Source organism: Sus scrofa, chromosome 17 (genome assembly GCF_000003025.6).
Source record: "Sus scrofa isolate TJ Tabasco breed Duroc chromosome 17, Sscrofa11.1, whole genome shotgun sequence".
NCBI lineage: Eukaryota > Metazoa > Chordata > Mammalia > Artiodactyla > Suidae > Sus > Sus scrofa.
In genome coordinates, this window is record NC_010459.5 from 32,065,616 (window position 1) to 32,086,551 (window position 20,936).

The following is a 20,936-nucleotide window of genomic DNA, read 5'->3' on the forward strand; positions in this document are numbered from 1 at the left end:
ACTCCCACAGTATAAATTTTAACCCCCAAAGTGACAGTATTTTGAGGTGGGGGCTTTGGGAGGTGATTTGGTCATGAGGCAGAGCCCTCATGAATGGGATTAGTGCCCTTAGAAAAGAGACCCTGAGAGCTCCTTCACCCCTTCTCCCATGTAAGATTATAGCTGAAGGCATCATCCATGAACCAGAAAGCGAGTCTTTACCAGACACCTAATCTGCCAGCACCTTGATCTTGACTTTCCCAGCCTCCAAAACTGTGAGAAATAAATTTCTGTTGTTTGTAAGCCACCCAATCTCTGGTATTTTGTTATAGCAGCCTGAACAGACTAAGACAATCACCAAAGGTGTAAGGTATAAAAGACGTGAGAAGAGGCGCCAAGACTGAGCCTGTGAATGTTAAAAGCTGCTGGGAGACAAGGGGGTTGAACAAAGAACACAGAGCAAGAACGGCCAGAAGCTGAGTGTGTGGTATCCTGAGGATAAAGTCAAGAACATGTTTTAAGGAGCAGCCAACTGTGCCACACGCTGCTGAAAGATGACACAGGGAGGGCGCCTCTCATTTTTGGCTGTGCTTGAGGCATGTGGAAGTTCCTGGGCCAGGAATTGAGCCTATGCCACCACAACCATGCCTGGAGTTGTGGCAGTGACAAGGCTGGATCCTTAACCTGCTACACCACAAGATAATCCCGGCCTTTTTTTCAAGGCCGCACCTGTGTCACATGGAAGTTCCTGGGCTAGTGGTCAAATCGGAGCTGCAGCCACAGCCACAGCAACACTGGATCCAAGCCCCATCTGTGACCTATGCTGCAGCTTGCGGCAACACTGGATCTTTCACACACTGAGCGAGGCCAGGGATCAAACCCACATCCTCATGGACACTATGTCTAGTTCTTAACCCACTGAACTACAACTCCCCTGTCTATTCTTCTTAATCCCACAGACTATTACTATTTTATCAGGACCATATTTGCTTAGATTTACACACATGTTTATCATTGCGGTTAGTCACCATCCCTTTTTATTCCAGCCCCCCTCCCGTAAATTTCCTCCTTTCTAATACATCCTTTAGACATTTCTTTTGTATGGGTCTGCTGGTGGCAAATGCTCAGCTGTTCCCATAATCTGAAGATATCTTTATTTCGTCCTTGTTCTTGGAAGGTGGTTCCTGGGCACACTATTCCAGGTTGGCAGTTTTCTTTCAATGCTTTGAAGACATTCTTCTCTGTCGTAACTTCTGAGAAGTCAGCTGCCACTCAGTCATTCCTTTGTAGGTGACTTTTTCTTTTTTCCCCAGTTATTTTTTAATGTGGTAAAATGCACAAAACATAAAATTTACCATCTTAACCATTTTTACGTACACAGTTCAGTGGTATTAAGAACATCTATAGTGTCTACAACCATCACCAGAATCAATTTCCAGAACTCCTTCATCTTGGAAAATTGAAACTACACCCATGAAACAGTAACTCGCCCTTCCTCTTCCCAGACCCTGGCAACTACCATTCTAACTTCTGCCTTTACAAATTTGACTATTCAAGGTACCTCATAAAAGTGAAATCATAAAGTGTTTGTCTTTTTGTGACTGGCTTATTTCACTTAGCATAATGTCTTCAAGGTTCACTTATGTTTATCGACATGGTCATTTCTTTGTTCAGACTTTCTTTCCTTAAGGCTGAGTAATATTCCGCTGCATGTATACACTACACTTTGTTTATTCATTCATATGTCTGTGGACACGTGGGCTGCTTCCAACTTCTAGCTACTGTGAATAAAGCTACTATGTACATGGGTGTGCACATATACCTTCAAGACTCTGCTTTCAATTCTTTTGGGTACACACCCAGAAATGGAATTGCAGGATCATCTAATAATTCTATTTTTCTTTTCTGAGGAAGAGAAATACGGTTGTTTTTTTTTTTCACAGCAGCTGCATCATTTTCATTCCTACACAGTATACAAGGTTTCCAATTTCTCCACATGGTAGTGATCTTTTTGTGCTCTGGCTAATTTTTGTATTGCTAGTTCTTTTTTTTTTTTTTCCCACTGTACAGCAAGGGGATCAAGTTATCCTTACATGTATACATTACAATTACATTTTTTTCCCCACCCTTTGTTCTGTTGCAGCATGAGTATCTAGACAAAGTTCTCAATGCTACTCAGCAGGATCTCCTTGTAAATCTATTCTAAGTTGTGTCTGATAAGCTCCTGATCCCTCCCACTCCCTCCCCCTCCCATCAGGCAGCCACAAGTCTTTTCTCCAAGTCCATGATTTTCTTTTCTGAGGAGGTGTTCATTTGTGCTGGATATTAGATTCCAGTTATAAGTGATATCATATGGTATTTGTCTTTGTCTTTCTGGCTCATTTCACTCAGTATGAGATTCTCTAGTTCCATCCATGTTGCTACAAATGGCATTATGTCATTCTTTTTTTATGGCTGAGTAGTATTCCATTGTGTATATATACACCACATCTTCTGAATCCAATCATCTGTCGATGGACATTTGGGTTGTTTCCATGTCCTGGCTATTGTGAATAGTGCTGCAATGAACATGCGGGTGCATGTGTCTCTTTTAAGTAGAGTTTTGTCCGGATAGATGCCCAAGAGTGGGATTGCGGGGTCATGTGGAAGTTCTATGTATAGATTTCTAACGTATCTCCAAACTGTTCTCCATAGTGGCTGTACCAGTTTCCATTCCCACCAACAGTGCAGGAGGGTTCCCTTTTCTCCACAGCCCCTCCAGCACTTGCTATTTGTGGATTTATTAATGATGGCCATTTTGACTGGTGTGAGGTGGTATCTCATGGTAGTTTTGATTTGCATTTCTCTTATAATCAACGATGTTGAGCATTTTTTCATGTGTTTGCTGGCTATATGTATATCTTCCTTGGAGAAATGTCTATTCAGGTCTTTTGCCCATTTTTCCATTGAGTGATTGGCTTTTTTGCTGTTGGGTTGTATAAGTTGTTTATATATTCTAGAGATTAAGCCCTTGTCGGTTGCATCATTTGAAATTATTTTCTCCCATTCTGAAAGTTGTCTTTTTGTTTTCTTTTGGGTTTCCTTTGCTGTGCAAAAGCTTTTCAGTTTGATTAGGTCCCATGGGTTTATTTTGCTCTAATTTCTATTGCTTTGGGAGACTGACCTGAGAAAATATTCATGATGTTGATGTCAGAGAGTGTTTTGCCTATGTTTTCTTCTAGGAGTTTGATGGTGTCCTGTCGTATATTTAAGTCTTTCAGCCATTTGGAGTTTATTTTTGTGCATGGTGTGAGGGTGTGTTCTAGTTTCACTGCTTTGCATGCAGCTGTCCAGGTTTCCCAGCAATGCTTGCTGAATAGACTTTCTTTTTCCCATTTTATGTTCTTGCCTCCCTCGTCAAAGATTACGAGGTGTCAGGGTTTATTTCCAGGTTCTCTATTCTGTTCCATTGGTCTGTCTGTCTGTTTTGATACCAGTACCACACTGTTTTGATGACTGTGGCTTTGTAGTATTTCTTGAAGTCTGGGAGAGTTATGCCTCCTGCTTGGTTTTTGTTTCTCAGGATTGCTTTGGCAATTCTGGGTCTTTTGTTGTTCCATATAAATGTCTGGATTGTTTGTTCTAGTTCTGTGAAAAATGTCATGGGTAATTTGATAGGGATTGCATTGAATCTGTAGATTGCTTTGGGTAGTATGGCCATTTTTACAATATTGATTTTCCCAATCCAGGAACATGGACTATCTTTCCATTTCTTTACATCTTTGATTTCTTTGATTAAAGTTTTATAGTTCTCGGCATATAGGTCTTTCACCTCTTTGGTCAGGTGTATTCCAAGTTATTTGATTTTGTGAGGTGCAATTTTAATAGGTATTGTATTTTTGCATTCCTTTTCTAACATTTCATTGCTGATATACAGAAATGCAAATGACTTCTGAATGTTAATCTTATAGCCTGCTACTTTGCTGAATTTATTAATCAGTTCAAGGAGTTTTTGGGTTGAGTCCTTACGGTTTTCTATGTATAGTATCATGTCATCTGCATACAGTGACAGTTTTATCTCTTCTCTGCTCTGGCTAATTTTTTAAGATGTTCTCTGTCTTTGGAGTTCTTCAGTTTCACTAAGATAAATCCAACTGTAGTTTTCTTTCTCTCCTGCCTTCCCTCTGCTTTCTCTCCTTACTCCTGCTTATGATACATTTGTTAGAATATGTATAATCATGTCTTTCATCAGTTATGGAAAATTCTCAGCTATTATCTCTTTAAATATGGCCTCTCCTCCCTTCATTTGTTCTGGGACTGTGATTTATTTATGTATATGTATATATGTGTATATATATATATATATATAGATCTGTGTGTCTGTGTATGTGTATATATATATATATATATACATACACACAAATGGCCTTCTCATTCTACCCTCTATATTTTATTATCGTTCATGTTTTCCATCTCCTTGTCTCTCTGTTCTACATTCTATGTAATTTCTTCAGTCATCTTCCAGTCAAGAGCTCTCATGTGTCTCATGTGCTGCTTGACATTTAAAAATGTTATTTAAAACATTAAAAAAAACTGAGCTATTTAAAAATTTTCAACTACTATATTTTTCCATTTCTAACAGTTCCAGTTGGTTCTTTTTCAGATCTGCTTGGCCATTCTTGATTCTCAGGGCTTCCTTATCTTTTTTTTTTTTTTTGGTCTTTTTTACCATTTATTGGGCTGCTCTCGCGGCATATAGAGTTCCCAGGCTAGGGGTCTAATCGGAGCTGTATCCACCGGTCTACGCCAGAGCCACAGCAACACAGGATCCGAGCCACGTCTGCAACCTACACCATAGCTCACGGCAACGCCGGATCGTTAACCCACTGAGCAAGGCCAGGGATCGAACCCGCAACCTCATGGTTCCTAGTAGGATTTGTTAACCACTGTGCCACGACGGGAACTCCGGCTTCCTTATCTTTATGAGTCCATCTTTTATTTTTTTAAACATTTCATACAGAGCTATATTTGTTAGATGTCAATTACGTTGTTTCTGCTGACTCTTATTCATGGTGGCTTTTCTCTCTCATCCTTGGTGATTGTTGATTGTCTGGTCTTTATCTGTAGAAATCCTACATATCTGAATCAGGTGTTTTCCCTAAGGCAGGATCTGCATCTATTTCAGCTGGGAGATGTGATGTGTTACCAAGCTAGAACCACTTTAGACCACGCATGGTTCTGGTTTTGGTTTATGGTTTGTTCTTTTTTGGAGGAGGGAAAGGAGAAAAGTCCCTGTATATCTCACATAATTCCTGTGAGCTCAGTAAATGCTTTACTAAGTATGTTATACATATTATACATCAGGTTTATACATGTTATATATAATATATATATCTACACCACACATATATACATATATATCTCCATTAACATATAGTTGTTTCCCAAGAGTATCTAAAATATTTCATCATTTTGTTAAAAGAAAAAGCCTTAACACTCTCTTTTTCATTGGGGTGGGGGGTCAGAATTATTTTCCATTGAATTCATAGTCAATTATGATTTTTCCCCTTTTAAAAAATCTCCCAAAATACTCATAAAGAACAATGATTCAATTTAGCTATTTTCAAGTTTTCAAGTATTACACCACAGAAAACTTGTAAGAATATCAGACAAATTATTTATATTTTAAAATTCCCTGAACATGTGACAGCTTAACAACATGAATCAAAGACTGGAAAATGAAAGCAAAAGAATACCTGATACTTTCGTTGTATCGACTTATTGTTAAGAAGAAAGAGGGGACAACCTAAGAGGCAACAGGATGAGGCTCTTGCTCTCTCTGGTTCCCCAGACTTAACTCTGATAAATTAAAGGGGCTTCTGAATTACAATCTCACCTTTATACTCCCCCCAATAAGATCAGGAGGCTCTTCATCTGTTTCCAAGGCAACGTTTACAGAGGCAAACGGACGACTGGCCATCTGCTGCATCTCTCGAAGAAGTTGCTGATGAGTAATACAGCAACCATTAATGCAAAGAGGACGGAGGTGATTTTATTAGAGAATACCACATATTCAAAATACTTTATCCTCCTTGATTCAAACTAATCAAATCCAAAATGATATTTTTGAGACAGTTGGGGATAATTTGATATGGATTATTATTAACTTTTTAATTTTGTTGGCTGTGCTTGTTAGATTAAAGAAAAAATTCCTATCTGTTAGAGATACATACTAATGTACTGATGGATATAATGCAATGATGCCTGCTTGTTAAATACATAAAATAAATTATCCTACCTCCTCATACTTTTATTTTTTTGTCTTTTTTTTTTTTTTTTTTTGCTATTTCTTTGGGCCGCTCCTGCGGCATATGGAGGTTCCCAGGCTAGGGGTCGAATCGGAGCTGTAGCTGCCAGCCTACGCCAGAGCCACAGCAACGCAGGATCCGAGCCGCGTCTGCAACCTACACCACAGCTCACGGCAACGCCGGATCGTTAACCCACTGAGCAAGGGCAGGGACCGAACCCGCAACCTCATGGTTCCTAGTCGGATTCGTTAACCACTGCGCCACGACGGGAACTCCATACTTTTATTATTAGATAAAAGCCAGGGTTTCTTTTTTCCTGCTGAAAACTGAACCAAGTATTTACACAGTAACAAAACCTGTCCTTTGGTACACAGTAGACAGGAACTCAAAGAGCTCTTTATTTAGAGAGGTGGTAAAAGCTAAACACATAAATAAACATGAAGTTCTGCAGAGCAGAGGGATAAGTGGGGGCTATGGATAAGGGGGACTTGGAATATGAATACCTGCTCCAACATTCTCCAGCTGTATGACCCTAACAAAGGTGTTTAAAGTCTCTGGGCTTCAGTTCCCTCCTCTCTGTAATGGGTTTTTAACCCCATAAGAATGTCAGTAAAATTAAATGAGATGCCATGTGCTCGGCACTAACCCAAGCACATGGTGTGGGTCAAGCATGTATCAATGTTAGAGATGTGCGATGTCGCTGAAGCTTTGAGGTCATGCTGCAGAAGGCAACCACTCAAACTTTATACTTCAACTACTCCCTTGGGACTGCTTTTGGAGACAGAATCTTGGGCTGGACAGGTCATAACTCTGTTTTAGAAGGGTGTTTTTTATATTAAACATCTTATTAAAATATCAATAATCACATTCCTACATCTCATAAAACTATTGGACCAATTATTCAACAAAGACATACAATAACAACCCTACTTTGGGATCTGCGTTTTTTTTTTTTTTTTGCTTTTTAGGGCCGTGCCCATGGCATATGGAATTTCCCAGGCTGGGGGTCAAACCGGAGATGCAGCTGCCAGCCTACGCCACAGCCACTCTAAATCCTAGCTGAGTCTGTGACCTACACCACAGCTCACGGCAACGCTAGATCCTTAACCCACTTAGCGAGGCCAGAGATAGAACCTGCATCCTCATGGATACCAGTCAGGTTCATTTCAGCTGAGCCACAACGGGAACTCCCACCCGTTTTAGTGTAAGTGTGAAGCCACAGAGAGACAGAGTGCCTACCCTACTCTAGTTCCCATTCTGGTTCCTTTATGATGAGTGCAGGAGATAATGTGAGTAAAGGCATTTAAAACAGGACCTGGTATGTTGCAAGGGCTTAAGCTGTATTAGCTACTTTATTTTAGTTGTTATAAAGAACATAAATCACTTTTTCTACAGTTCTGAGAGGAATAAACCATGACTGACATTTTAGAAAAGATAAACTATATTCCGAATAGTCAGGTTCACAGTAATAGAGACATTTTAAATCACAAAGGTAAAAGTTTAGTTTATTGGCTGATCAACTGTAATAAAAGCATATTTTTTGGGAAAATCTCTTTTCTAGCAGGTGTTTTATCTTATTCCTTTTATGTATGTTGCAAATATTTTTCAGTTGGTTGTTTGTCTATGGTATTCATTTGTTTATTTTAAATTTTTATTTATTTATTTATTTTTGTCTTTTTAGGGCTGCAGCTACAGCATATGGAAGTTCCCAGGCTAGGGGCTGAATCAAAGTTGTTGCTGCTGGCCTATGTAACAGCCACAGCTACAGCAATGTCAGATCCGAGCCATATCTGTGACCTACGCAGCTTGTGGCAACCCCTGATCCTTAACCCACTAAGCAAGGCCAGGGATTGAAGCTACATCCTCATGGATACTAGTCAGGTTCTTAACCTGCTGGGCCACAATGGGAACTCCCTGTTTATTTTGATATACTTAAGTATTAATTTTTATGCAGGCAAATCTCTATGTTTTGATAATCTTATCTAAAAATAATAATTTCATCCTTTTTCCAAAAGTAACAAAACATTTCTCTTTCTCTTAGTGCAAAGTCTTAATATCCAGAACAAAACTAAGTGACTCTGGGGACCATGTGATGATTAGAAACATGGTCTGTGGAGACAGCAGTCCTAAGGTTACAGCCCAGCTTGGTGTGTAAAGATCAGCAAGTTACTATGCCTGAGTCTCAGTTCCCTTAACTGTGAAATAGGACTGGTATTAATAACTATTTCATAGGATTGTTGTGAGGATTTAATTAATCTGTATAAAACCTCTTAGAACAGTGCCTGCAATTTGGAAATGCTCAAATGTCAGGTTTTTTGTTTGTTTTTTTTAGCTAACCACCCAGCATACAGAAATCCCCTGGCCAAGGACTAAATCTGAGCCACAGCTGTGACATACACTACAGCTTGGGCATTGTCAGATCCTTAACCCACTGCACTGGGCCAAGAATCGAATCTGCACTGCCACAGAGACAACTGGATCCTTAATCCACTGTGCCACAGTAGAAACTCAAATGTTAGTTCTTAATATGACTAACTTGTCTGAATTTTTACTGGGGACTACTTCTAGTATTTTTTCATCATGGGTGATGTTAGTTACCTGGATATTCTTCCAAGTGTTAAGGAAATATTTTTCTATGAGTTTTGTTTTTAAAGTAGGAATGAGAGTTGATATCAGTAAATGATTACTTGGCCACTATTAAAAATTTAGATTTTATTTTTGACCCACGGATATAACATATCCTAGTAGGTTTTCTGGTATGAAATGATCCTTTTACTATACTGGTAAATTAGATTGCTGCACATATAGTTGTTATGCAACTGGTCTCTACTTTCTGGTGCTTCCTTTCTCAGGTTTAGGTTTCAAGGTTTGTATGCATAAAATGAACCACGATTTTTAAAAATTTACCCCTTTAATCGCTTAATTTATTTTTCTTTCTTTTTTTTAAGGCTGCACCTGTGGCAACACCAGATCCTTTAACCCACTGTGTCAGGTTGGGGATTGAGCCTGTGCCTCCACAGCAGCCTGAACCACTGCAGGCAGCAATTCCCAGGATTTTTTTTTTTTAAAGCTATCTGCCGTTTTCTTGAACAATGAGAAACTTCTGAGATGCTTATGTGGCTGGTTTTACTCTCATCTCATGAAAGGCTCTTATAAAGGCTGTGTGACTTATAATAAGCCTTCAGATCTCCAGCCTGAGCTGAGGATCCAGATTTTGGTAGGAAGGGTAAAACAGACAGCTGTAAGTCAACACAATTCTAAAAGTTTCCTTTGCGAAAGTTAAAAACCATGCGATGCAGAATTAACTATACCATATATAGCACTTATTGAAGTCCATGGACCATACACGCGGAGCAAGCAGCATCACTGTCTCTGTAGCTATGTCCATCAATTATCACTAAATAGCTAACAGTGGCTTCCTGAAGAGAACTAGGAAGGAAAAAGCTCTTGCAGGGATTCGTTAATCTTTATCCACTGAGACTTACCTCTCTACGTCTGGAAGCCCAGCAACTTTGTTTGATCTTCCAAACCACAGCAGCCACCAGGAGCAAAGAGAGGAAACAACTATGAGAAAGGAAAGGACCGAGTTATTAGCCCAGTCCCCAGAATCAGCACGCCGCCACCCACACCTCAAGACAGGAAGCAAGACAATCCCCCAAAGACCAACTCCAAGCTCCTTTGTGATGAGTCATCACAATTGTGTCCAGGTTCACAGGGAACAGTGTGAGAAGACTGATAAGCTGGGCTTCTCGACCCAAACACTGGACAGAATTGTCTCCACAGTGTACTCTGGGAGGAGAGCCTGGACCTCCCACCAGGCCTTTATCGGAATGGCCCATCATGGCTTATCCCAAACAAGGAAAATAATGCTATGTAATTATGACAAGTAATAAGCATGCTATTTAATCTTGTTAGCAGACATTTATTGCAAAGTCTAAAAAACGAGAAAGTTAGCAAAGTAACAACCAGCGTTTCACAAGGAAGAAGTAAACAATAAATTTATATGTCGTAATGGATATTCAATTATATTTTTACAAAGTAAGTACTTTTTTTTTTTTTTTAAAGGGCTGTATGTGTGGCATATGGAAGCTCCCAGGCTAGGGGTTGAACTGGAGCTTCAGCTGCCAGTCTACACCACAGCCACAGCAAAGCAGGATCTGAGCAGCATCTACGACACCACAGCTCATGGCAATGCCAGATCCTTAACCCACTGAGCGAGGCCAGGGATCGAACCTGCATCCTCATGGACATTAATCAGGTTCTTAACTCTCTGAGCCACAATGGGAATTCCTTCCCCCCCGCCCCCAACTTTCTTAAAAGTATCAGGAGACACGAAGTCCCAGTGGTCTTGTAACTGGAAATGATTTCAATGTTCGCTCAAGTGTAAACCAGGCACTGAATGGTTTGAAAAGCTACTGTGACAGCAAAGAGAATGAGTGATTTCAGATGAAAAGGACTAATAATTCTAACAGATAAACCTCCTAGGTAACTGCTTAAATAATTTTAAAGCTGGTATTTTCACTCATTAAATTGTGAAAGGGGCTTTCTAGAGAGTACTGTTCCAGAGTGTTACAAACAGACACAGGCAGGCACCCTGCAGTCAGGTACCCTCTTGCTGAGCTCTGGGTATTCAGGATGGGGCTGGCTTTGTGAAAGGCAGCCTGAGCACACACAGTGCTGAAGACAGGCCTCCCAGGCTGGCTAGAGGCAGGCCCTCTAAAGTGCTAAGAGGACTGAGCTTCTGCCTTTTTGGAAATAGAAATTAAGCCACCTCAGCCCACCGCTTTTCCCAAGAGACACAAGAGTACAGACCCCTCCAAGGGGTATTCTAACAAAAGAGAAGTCCCCCAGGGTCATTACTCAGTGGAAAGTCTTCAGTTCCTATCTTGCTGGGCCTCCTCGCTGTCTTGACACTGTTGATCCCTCCTCTCTGACACTTTCTTCCTTCCTTCCTTTTTGCCTTTTTAGGCCCGCACCTGCAGCATATGGACATTCCTAGGCTAGTGGTCACATCCGGACTGTAGCTGCCCGCCTACACCAACAACAGACCCGAGCCGCATCCGTGACCTACACTGCAGCTTGTGGCATCACCGGATCCTTGACCCGCTGAGTAAGACCAGGGATTGGACCCACATCCTCATGGATACTAGTCGGGTTCTCAACCTGCTAAGCCACAATGGGAACTCCTGACAGTTTCTGTTTTTCTTTTTATCAGTACTTTACAGATCCTATTCTAGGCTCACAGAATATACCAATGAACAGACAAAAAGATCACCTTTCCCATGGAGTTTATATTTCAGCAGACGGAGGCAAATAGTAAATGAAAATAAGTGAGCAAATTATAGAGCATGTCAGAAGGGAGTTAATGCTACACAAATAAAAAGATGTTAAGGGTAAGGGAGTTGAGAAGTGGCAATGGCATTCTACAGCAGAAAGGTCAGAGTGGGTGGGCCTTAATTCTTGAGATGGTGACATCTGAGCAAAGACTTGGAGGATGTGTGGGAGGTGACTTGTGGATGTCTGCAGAAATGCGCCTGGGCAACTGGGGTCAGCCAGTGCAAAGCCTGAGGCAAGGATGTGCCTAGGATTTTGTGAGGAACCTTAGGAGGCCAGTGTGGCTGGAGTGCGGGAGTCAGGCCAGGGATAAAGACACAGAAGTAAAGGGAGGGCACATCATGAGGGCCCTCCAGGCACTGTAAGGGTGTTGGACTTCACTGAGATGAGCCAGTGCAGAGACGTGCCATGACTTAACTTATGCTGAAGAGACCATTAAGGAGGCAATGGCACGAATAGAAAGAACAGGAGTCTAGGTGAGAAGTGAGGGTGGCTCAAACCAGGATGGTGGTAGCAGGGGTGCGAAAAGCACTTTGGAATCTGGACATGACTTGAAGGTGGAGACAATAGAATTTCCTGATGGACTGGATGTAGGATATAAAACAGAGAGAAGTCGGGGTTTTGATCTAAGGAACTTGCCATCAACCAAGATAGGGAAGGCTCTGGGTGGAGCAGGTTTGACGCAACAGAGTTCAGTTGCAGACATGGTGAGTTCTAAGAAATCGGGAGCAGCTATGAGCCTGGGCACTGGGTGCCAGGTCTGGGCGGAAGACAGCATTTGAGAGTCACCAGCATACATGTGGTGTTCGAAGTAATGAATCTGGATGAGGTCACCAAGGGAGGGAATACAAATGGAGAAGAGGGTCCTGGGGACACCCTAACACTGAGAAGCTGGGGAGACCAGGAAGAAGCAGTCAAGGAGTCTGAGAAGAATAATCTTCTCAGTCTTTCATGATTTCTATCCACAATCCTTTTACACCCCCCCCCCATAATCCTGCTTTTCGTTATTTTTATTCTAACAAACACAGGAGGCAGCAAATCCACATGGAAGAACATAAAACAGATGTACTGGTCAAGATGCTGCGATTGCAGCTGAATACAGCGCTGGCCTTAGAGGTGAGGACACTGGTGTCACTCAGAGGCCTCTCTTGGACTGTCCTCAACACAGAGCTGTGAAATGGCACCACTGGGAAGGTCTGGGCCCCTCCCCCCAGGCCTTGGTGGGCTTTTGTCTTCAAGGTGGACCTGTCAGAAGCACCCACGACCCAGTTCCTTCCACCTGTTCCTGTTTCTCTGAGACACAAACCACGTATCGATACACAATGATCATCCCTCAAAACTGATATGTGCGTGATTTTTCCTAGAGTAACACAACAATGAAGAATTTACTAGTTATTTCAAGAGGGTGGCTCTCCCTGATACCCCTCCCTTCTTTTTTTCCCCTAGAAATCTGGGAACAGGTGGGGCTATGACTTTGTTTTCATCTTATTGCAGTCCCTCTCATCAACTGTTTTACGTGTGTGTGTGCGCGTGCGCGCGCACGCGTATACACACACACACACATATATTTTTTAAGAGCTCAGCTGTTTTTTTTTTTTTTTTAATTTTTTTTTTAAAGGCCTCACCAATGGCATATGGAGGTTCCCAGGCTAGGGGCTGAATCTGAGCTGTAGCTGCTGCCCTACACCACAGCTCACAGCAACGCCAAATCCTTAACCCACTGAGCAAGACCAGGGATTGAACCTTTGTCCTCATGGATACTAGTCAGATTCATTTCCGCTGAGCCATGATGGGAACTCCAAGAGTTCAGCTTTTTATTATTGAATGTATTATAGAGGTTTACTCAAAAAGACCAAAGCCCATGCCATCATCAGACTCCTCAGATTCTTCTTTCTCTGCATCTACTTTCTTCTCCTCAGCTGGGGCAGCGGTGGTGGAGGGGCAGGACCTCCTGCTGGTGCAGCACTAGCTGACAGGGCATGTCCACCGGCCCCTACCTTGCAGATGAGGCTCTCAATGTTGACACTGGCCAGAGCGTTTGCAAACAAGCCTGGCCAGAAAGGCTCAACATTTACATTGGCTGATTTAATGAGGGCATTGATCTTATACTCCGGGACTGTCACCTCATCGTGCAGGATGAGGGCGGAGTAGATGCAGGCCAGCTCCCAGATGGAGGCCATGGGCGAGTGCTGAGGGGGGAAGGAGCACCTCCAGGTGTGTGCTGGTTGCTGGATGAAGTGAGGGCCCCACCCCAATTTCTGATACTTAACTTTCCTTCCAGAGGGTAAGGCCATTAAATAATGGGTATTTTTTCCTGCCCTTACAAGTCTAGCCTTTATAATACTGCGTATTCATTTCTTGGCCTGGATGTGACCTCCTAGCCAGTCTAAACACAGAGTCACTGCCGCTTCTTCCCAAGGTCCTGTGATATGCACTTCACCATTCTGGTCTGGATTAGATCCAGAGTGGCAGGACCCTATATCACTTCCATCTTCCAGAAAATGAACTGATCAACAAGTCACAGGCTTGTCAAAATGTTGGCTGTCAATTAATTTAGCAAGAGTCTTAGCAGAAGTTCAGGTAACTTAAAGTGTTATGAAAACCTATCTTGCCTTTGTCAGGAGTTCCCATTACTGTCCCTCCTTCTGGTCAGGCAGTAGGACATCCCCTGCTTCTCCTATTCTTTTTCTTTTTCAGCTGCATCCGCAGTACATGGAAGTTCCTGGGCCAGGGATCGAATCTGAGCTATAGCTGTGACCTGTGCCATAGCTGCAGCAAAGCTGGATCCTTAACCAAGGCTGGGGATCAAACCCAGGCCACTGAAGAAACAATGCCGGATCCTTAACCTGCTGAGCCACAGCAGGAACTCCTTCTTCTTTTTTTTTTTGGCTGAATCCACGGCATGTGAAAGTTCCTGGGCCAGAGACTGAACCTGAGCCAAAGTTGCGACTCGCACCATAGCTGTGGCAATGCCACATCCTTAACCACAAGTGAACTTCCACCTGCTTCTCTTTTTCATCCTCATCCAAATGCTACTCTGTAAAGTACCTTTGGCCCCAGCCACGCCGATTTTTAGAATGTCAGTCTGTCTCTCCCGCTTTTACTAACAAATAGTCACTACCATATCACTCCCAAACACACAGCTCTTTCACATACATCACCTCATTTGATTTTCAGAGCAAGCAAGCAAATGGGCCTTATTATTCCCCTCTTTATACACACGGCTCCTACTGGAGTCTGGGGGTCATCTCATTACGACACTAAGAGGCTTAGCCGATTTATCAGGATCTAGAGTTTACTCTTCACTTTGCCCAAGTCTGGGAGTCCTTTTCTAACTTACCTCACACTGATATTTTATCTGAATCCCTGAGCTTCCCCCTTCCACCCTCGCTCCCACCTCTAATTCTCTCTTCCGTATTCTAGGAGCTAGTCTTCATTATTTGGCTACCTTGCCTTCTTCCTTTACATTTCATGTGTATCATTTTGAACCTGGTTAATTTGCTCAGAGAAAAGCAGTATGGAGATTCCTCAGAAAACTAAACATAGAACTACCATTTGATCCAGCAATCCCACTCCTGGGCATCTACCCAGAGAAAACCACGACTCGCAAAGACACACATACTCCAATGTTCACTGCAGCACTATTTTCAGTAGCCAAGACATGGAAATAACCTAAATGTCCATCGACAGAAGGATGGATCAAGAAGATGTGGTACATATACACAATGGAATATTACTCAGCCATTAAAAGGAATGAAATACCGGCATTTTTAGCAACATGGATGGACCTAGAAATTATCATGCTGAGTGAAGTCAGTCAGACAATGAGACACCAACATCAAATGCTTTCACTGACAAGTGGAATCTGAAAAAAAGGACGCAATGAACTTCTTTGCAGAACAGATGCTGACTCACAGACATTGAAAAACTTTTGGTCTTCGGAGGAGACAGTCTCGGGGGTGGGGAATGTGTTTGGGTTGTGGGATGGAAATCCTGTGAAATTGGATTGTGATGATCATTATACAACTACAGATGTGATAAAGTCATTGAATAAGAACAAATAAATAAAAAACAAAAACAAGCAAACAAAAAAGCACAATAGTTCCATGGGAGAGAAGCACAAAGGGAGAGAATTTAATCTGGGAGTTCCTTGATGGAATCTTGGAGGAAGTGACACGTGCCAAAATGTGAAGGATGAGTGTGGTAGAGTAAGAAATGTACATACGGTCTTTGCCCTGATTTCCTGGCACAGAGCTCCTAAAACCCTTAAAGTCCATGGAATAGGAGTGATCCCTTCCTTCTTTTTCACACAAATGTTCACAACAGCTTTATTAGTAACAGTCAAAAACTGGAGACAACCCAATCATCAAGAGATGAATAGATAAACAAATTGTGGTTTATCTTTATACAGAGTATTACTCAAGGCTAAAAAAGAAGGAATTTAAAAATTTTTGATTTAAAAAAAACCTTTAAAATATGTCTTTTTTTTTTTTTTTAATCTTTTTAGGACCACACCCACAGCATATGGAAGTTCCCAGGCTAGGGTTCTAATGGGAGCTGCAGCTGCTGGCTTACTCCACAGCCACAGCAATGTAGGATCTGAGCCACAGCTGTGACCTACACCACAGCTCACAGCAACCCCAGATCCTTAACCTGCTGAGCAAGGCCAGGCATTGAACCCATGTCCAATGGATACTTGTCAGGTTTGCTACAACTGAGCCACAATGGGAAGTTCTAAAATACATTTTCATCAGCTCTTTTTACATGAAGTAATTTATACACTATAGAAGGGTATAAAAAGTGACAGGGTCTCTGAGTCTGAATTAATTATTTTTTAGTAACAGGTTTATGGAGATGTAATTCAGAAGTGTTTTTTTTTCCCTTACGGGAGGGAAGGACCTAAACAGCCTCAGGATGGGGGCTGGCCACCATAAAAACTAATCATGTGATTAGGGGGTTAGATGGTTCAGTCCCCCTAATGAGCCTCCCCCCAGGAGCAGAGAGGGGCTGGAGATTGAGCTCAATCACCAGTGACTGGCGATTTCAGTAGACATGATTGTCTACTCAATGAAACTTTGAGGAAACGTGGAATGACAAGGCTGGTGAACATGTCAACATGCTGGGAGTATGTCATGCCCAGGTGATCGTGAAAGCCCTGTGCCCCCCCTCTTCCCTCCATAACTTGCCCAATGCATCTCATCCACTGTGCCTGAGTTGTATTCTTTATAATAAAACAGTAATTTTCAGTACAGTATTTTCCTGTGAGTCATCCTAGCAAAATACTGCATCTGAGGGGGTCATGGGAACCCCCATACCTGTAATTGGCCAGGCAGAAGTGTCTGTGGCCTGAGGTCCATTTGTTGTCGACATGTAAAGTGGCAGCAGTCTTGCTGGATTGAGTCCCTAACCTGTGGGGTGTGCACTAGCTCCGTGGTTAGTGTCAGAACTGACCTGAACTGAACGGAGGACAGCCAGCTGAAACCAGAGAACTGGTTTTTGCTTGGAAAAAGCAATCAATGGGTAAAAGTATAGAGATGAAGGGTAGGAAGAAGAGCATTCCAGAAAGAAGGAAAAGTCTGTGCAAATGCTATGAGGTGGGCAGGGGCTTGGTGCTTTTTAAGAAATAGAAAGAGGCTTATATAATGGGAACAAAGAGAGTAGTGTAAGATGAAGGTGGAGAGGTGACCAGAGGCCAGTTCATGCAGGACCCTGGTTTTTATTTTATCTTTGTCTTTTTAGGGCCGCACCAGAGGCATATGGAAGTTCCCAAGCTAAGGGGTGAATCGGAGCTGCAGCTTTTGGCCTACACCACAGCCACAGCAATGTGGGATCCGAGTCATATCTGCAACCCACACCACAGCTCATGGCAATGCCGGATCCTTAACTCACTGAGTGGGGCCAGGGATCAAACCCATGTCCTCGTGGATACAGTTGGGTTCTTGACTGCTGAGCCACAACAGAAATTGGTAGAAGTCACAAGGTAAAGATTCAAAAAATACTGAGTGTGCAAGAATACAGCAGCCCCACTCTGGAGGAACCATGAAAATGGCTGGTGTCAGTGAGTTCTGACTGCCTAGCACTAAGCATAATAAAGATATACTGGAAGGGGTGGAACAAGATGATAGGATTAGAGAGGGCAATTTCCTTGTGAAATATGTATTTCTGTGGAAAGAAGATATTTCATTGTGAATGGGAGGACATGTAATCAAATTTTCATACTGCTGGCAATGCATCATTTAGGACTGAGGTTCTGTGATGCCCACTCAGCTCAAACGAGCTAAGACAGTCATAGTCTGAAAAAAAAGAAAAAATACAGAGTGAATTCCTAGCCTAGTGGATGGTGTGGCTTTGGAGTTGCGGTATTAATATATTGCTCTGATTTGCTGATAAGTTTCTGAAGCCTACCCAAATGGAAAAATGGCAAAGCTATAATCCAAATAAATTCAAGATGGGTAAAGGAAGACTTAAACATGAAAAGACAATAGACAGAATGCTTATGAAGAAAATATAGGAAAAAAAATGACAGATCTACATGGTGAAAAATAAATGAGGTTAAAAGACAAACAACTGAACACATGTTAATAATCATAAAATATAATAATGTCCTAAACTTCATTAAGAAAAAAGCAAACAACCCAACAGAAATAAGAGCAAAGGATATGAAAGTGTAACTCAAAACAAGAACTATAAGATCAGTAAATATCACTTACAAATAAATACAAGTTAATGCAAGGTATGACTGATATCTTCCAGATTGGCAACTTAAAAAAAAAAAAAGAGAGAGTAATAGTAAAAGCAGTAGTAAGAGAAATAGGCAGAAATAGTAAGAGATTGTATTCTTGCTGCAGAAGTATAAATTCATGCAACTTCTGAGGGGCCATGTGGTAATGTTTTCACATTTAGATATACCAATTACAGGATAAAAAATTATCCCAGGGGAGTTCCTGTCGTGGCACAGTGGTTAATGAATCCAACTTGGAACCATGAGGTTGCGGGTTCGGTCCCTGCCCTTGCTCAGTGGGTTAACGATCCGGCGTTGCTGTGAGCTGTGGTGTAGGTTGCAGACGCGGCTCGGATCCTGCGTTGCTGTGGCTCTGGCATAGGCCAGCGGCTACAGCTCCGATTCGACCCCTAGCCTGGGAACCTCCATATGCCGCAGGAGTGGCCCAAAGAAATAGCAAAAAGACAAAAAAAAAAAAAAAAAAAAAAAAAAAAAAAAATCCCAGAGGTATAACAGAAAACTGCAAAGACATATGCAATAAAAATTAAGTACAATCGAAGAGTCAGTCAAAAGACGAATGGTTAAATAAAAGATGGCGCTCATACTATGGAAAAAGCTGTTTAAAAATATGAAGTAGGAGTTCCTGCTAAAGCACAACAGGATTGGTGGAGTCTCTGTAACATCAGGACACAGGTTCGATTTCCAGCCTGGCACAGTGCATTAAAGGATCCAGTACTGCAGCAGTTGTGGCAAAGGTAGCAACTGTGGCTCAGATCTAAGCCCTTGTCCAGGAACCCCTTATGCCATGGGGTGACCAAAAAAGAAAGAAAGAAAAAAAAAAAAAAGAATGAATGAAAAAAAAAATGAAGTAAATTTCCATAGGGGAAAATTTATCATAGAACATTGAGTAAAAAAGCAAGTTACAGGAGTTCCTGCCATGGCTCAGCATAAACAAATCCGACTAGGAACCATGAGATTGCAGGTTCAATCCCTGGCCTCACTCAGTGGGTTAAGGATCCGGCATTGCCGTGAGTTTGGTGTAGGCTGCAGAGGCGGCTTGGATCTGGTGTGGCTGTGGCTGTGGTGTAGGCTGGCAGCTACAGCTCCAATTAGACCCCTAGCCTGGGAACCTCCATATGCTGTGGGTGTGGCTCTAAAAAGCGGGGGGAAAAAAAAAAAAAAGCAAGTACAGAATAACAGGTAAGGTGGTAGGTAGCCTGTTTTATAAGCCAAAGAATCAGAAATACTATAATTTATCTGCAATACATATACACTAAGAAAAAACTGTAATATAAATACCAAAATATTAACAGTGGTAATTTATAAAGAGTAATTAGGATTTAGTGTGATTTTGAATTTTATTTTTATATTGAAATTTTTATATGAATTTAAATTACTTTCGGTATTTTACAATGTAAGAACTCTTGTTTTTAAGAAGATTTTCTACTTTAAAAAGTTTGGAGATTTAATATTTTTCTTTTAAAATATTTGGATTAGTTTACAATTATTTTGCCAATTACGCTATCCCTATAAAATGTTTACCTTTCCATTATCTATATTATCATTGACCAACAGTAATTTAATGTGAGCCACATATATAATTTTAAATGTTCTAGTAGTCATCAAAAAAGTAAAAAGTAACAGGTGAAATTGATTTTTAATACATTTTAATTTAACCCAAGATAGCCAAAACATCATTTAAATCTGCAACCAACATAAAAATTGAGACTTTTACATTCTTATTTTCTACTAAGCCTTCAAAATCTAGTATTTTATACTTATAAGCCAATCTCTAATTGCATATTAAATTTTTACCAGAAAACATTTAATTTGTATTTAGATTTCGTAAAATTCACACTTGAAAAAAAGCAGAGTCACATATCCAGATTGTTTCTTGTCTTTTTTATGGCCATGCTCGAGGCATGCAGAAGCTCCTGGGCTGGAGATAGAACGTGAGCCACAACAGTGAGAATGTTCAGTTCTTAATCACTAGGCCACCAGGAAACTCCTATCCAAGTTGTTCTAAACATACCTAAATGTTTTCTGATAATTGAAGTGAGTATCAGTTTTTTTGTTTTGTTTTGTTTTGGTGGTACTCGCGGCAAATGGAAGTTTCCAGGCCAGGGACTGAACCCACACCACAGCAGTGACCCAGCCGTTGCAGTGACAATGCTGGATCCTTAACCTGCTGCACCACAAGAGAACTCCTGAATATCGGTTTTTTAAATTATGCTTAAATTAGTTAAAATTAAATACAACGAAAAATTCAGTTTCTCATATTAGCTACATTTCAAGTACTCATGATGTACGTGTGACTAGCGGCCATAAAGTATACGCTTATCTTTTTTTTTTTTTTTTTTTTGTCTTTTGTCTTTTTAGGGCCACACCCGTGGCATATGGAGGTTTCCAGGCTAGGAGTCTAATTGGAGCTGTTGCTGCCGGCCTACACCAGAGCCACAGCAACATGGGATCCAAGCCACATCTGCGACCTACACCACAGCTCATGGCAACGCCGGATCCTTAACCCACTGAGCAAGGCCAGGGATGGAACCCGCAACCTCATGGCTCCTAGTCGGATTCATTTCCACTGTGCCACGATGGGAACTCCTATGCTG

General features: G+C 41.6%; 1 protein-coding gene and 1 pseudogene across 5 annotated transcripts in view; both read right to left on the reverse strand.

Moving 5' to 3' along the window:
- Positions 1-20,936, reverse strand: part of ATRN (attractin) — a 185,337-nt gene that overhangs the window by 11,376 nt on the left and 153,025 nt on the right. For 4 of the 5 annotated variants that reach the window (XM_021077392.1, XM_001927289.7, XM_021077390.1 and 1 more), the window contains exons 26-27: positions 9,752-9,830; positions 5,855-5,962 (exon numbers count right to left, since the gene is read on the reverse strand). In XM_021077392.1, the coding sequence (XP_020933051.1) occupies positions 5,855-5,962; positions 9,752-9,830 (187 nt within the window). Of the gene's footprint in view, positions 1-5,854; positions 5,963-9,751; positions 9,831-15,702; positions 17,894-20,936 lie in introns of those variants that run through there. The other variant, XM_021077391.1, reaches the window with a different exon arrangement.
- LOC100158021 lies at positions 13,310-15,231 on the reverse strand (annotated as a pseudogene).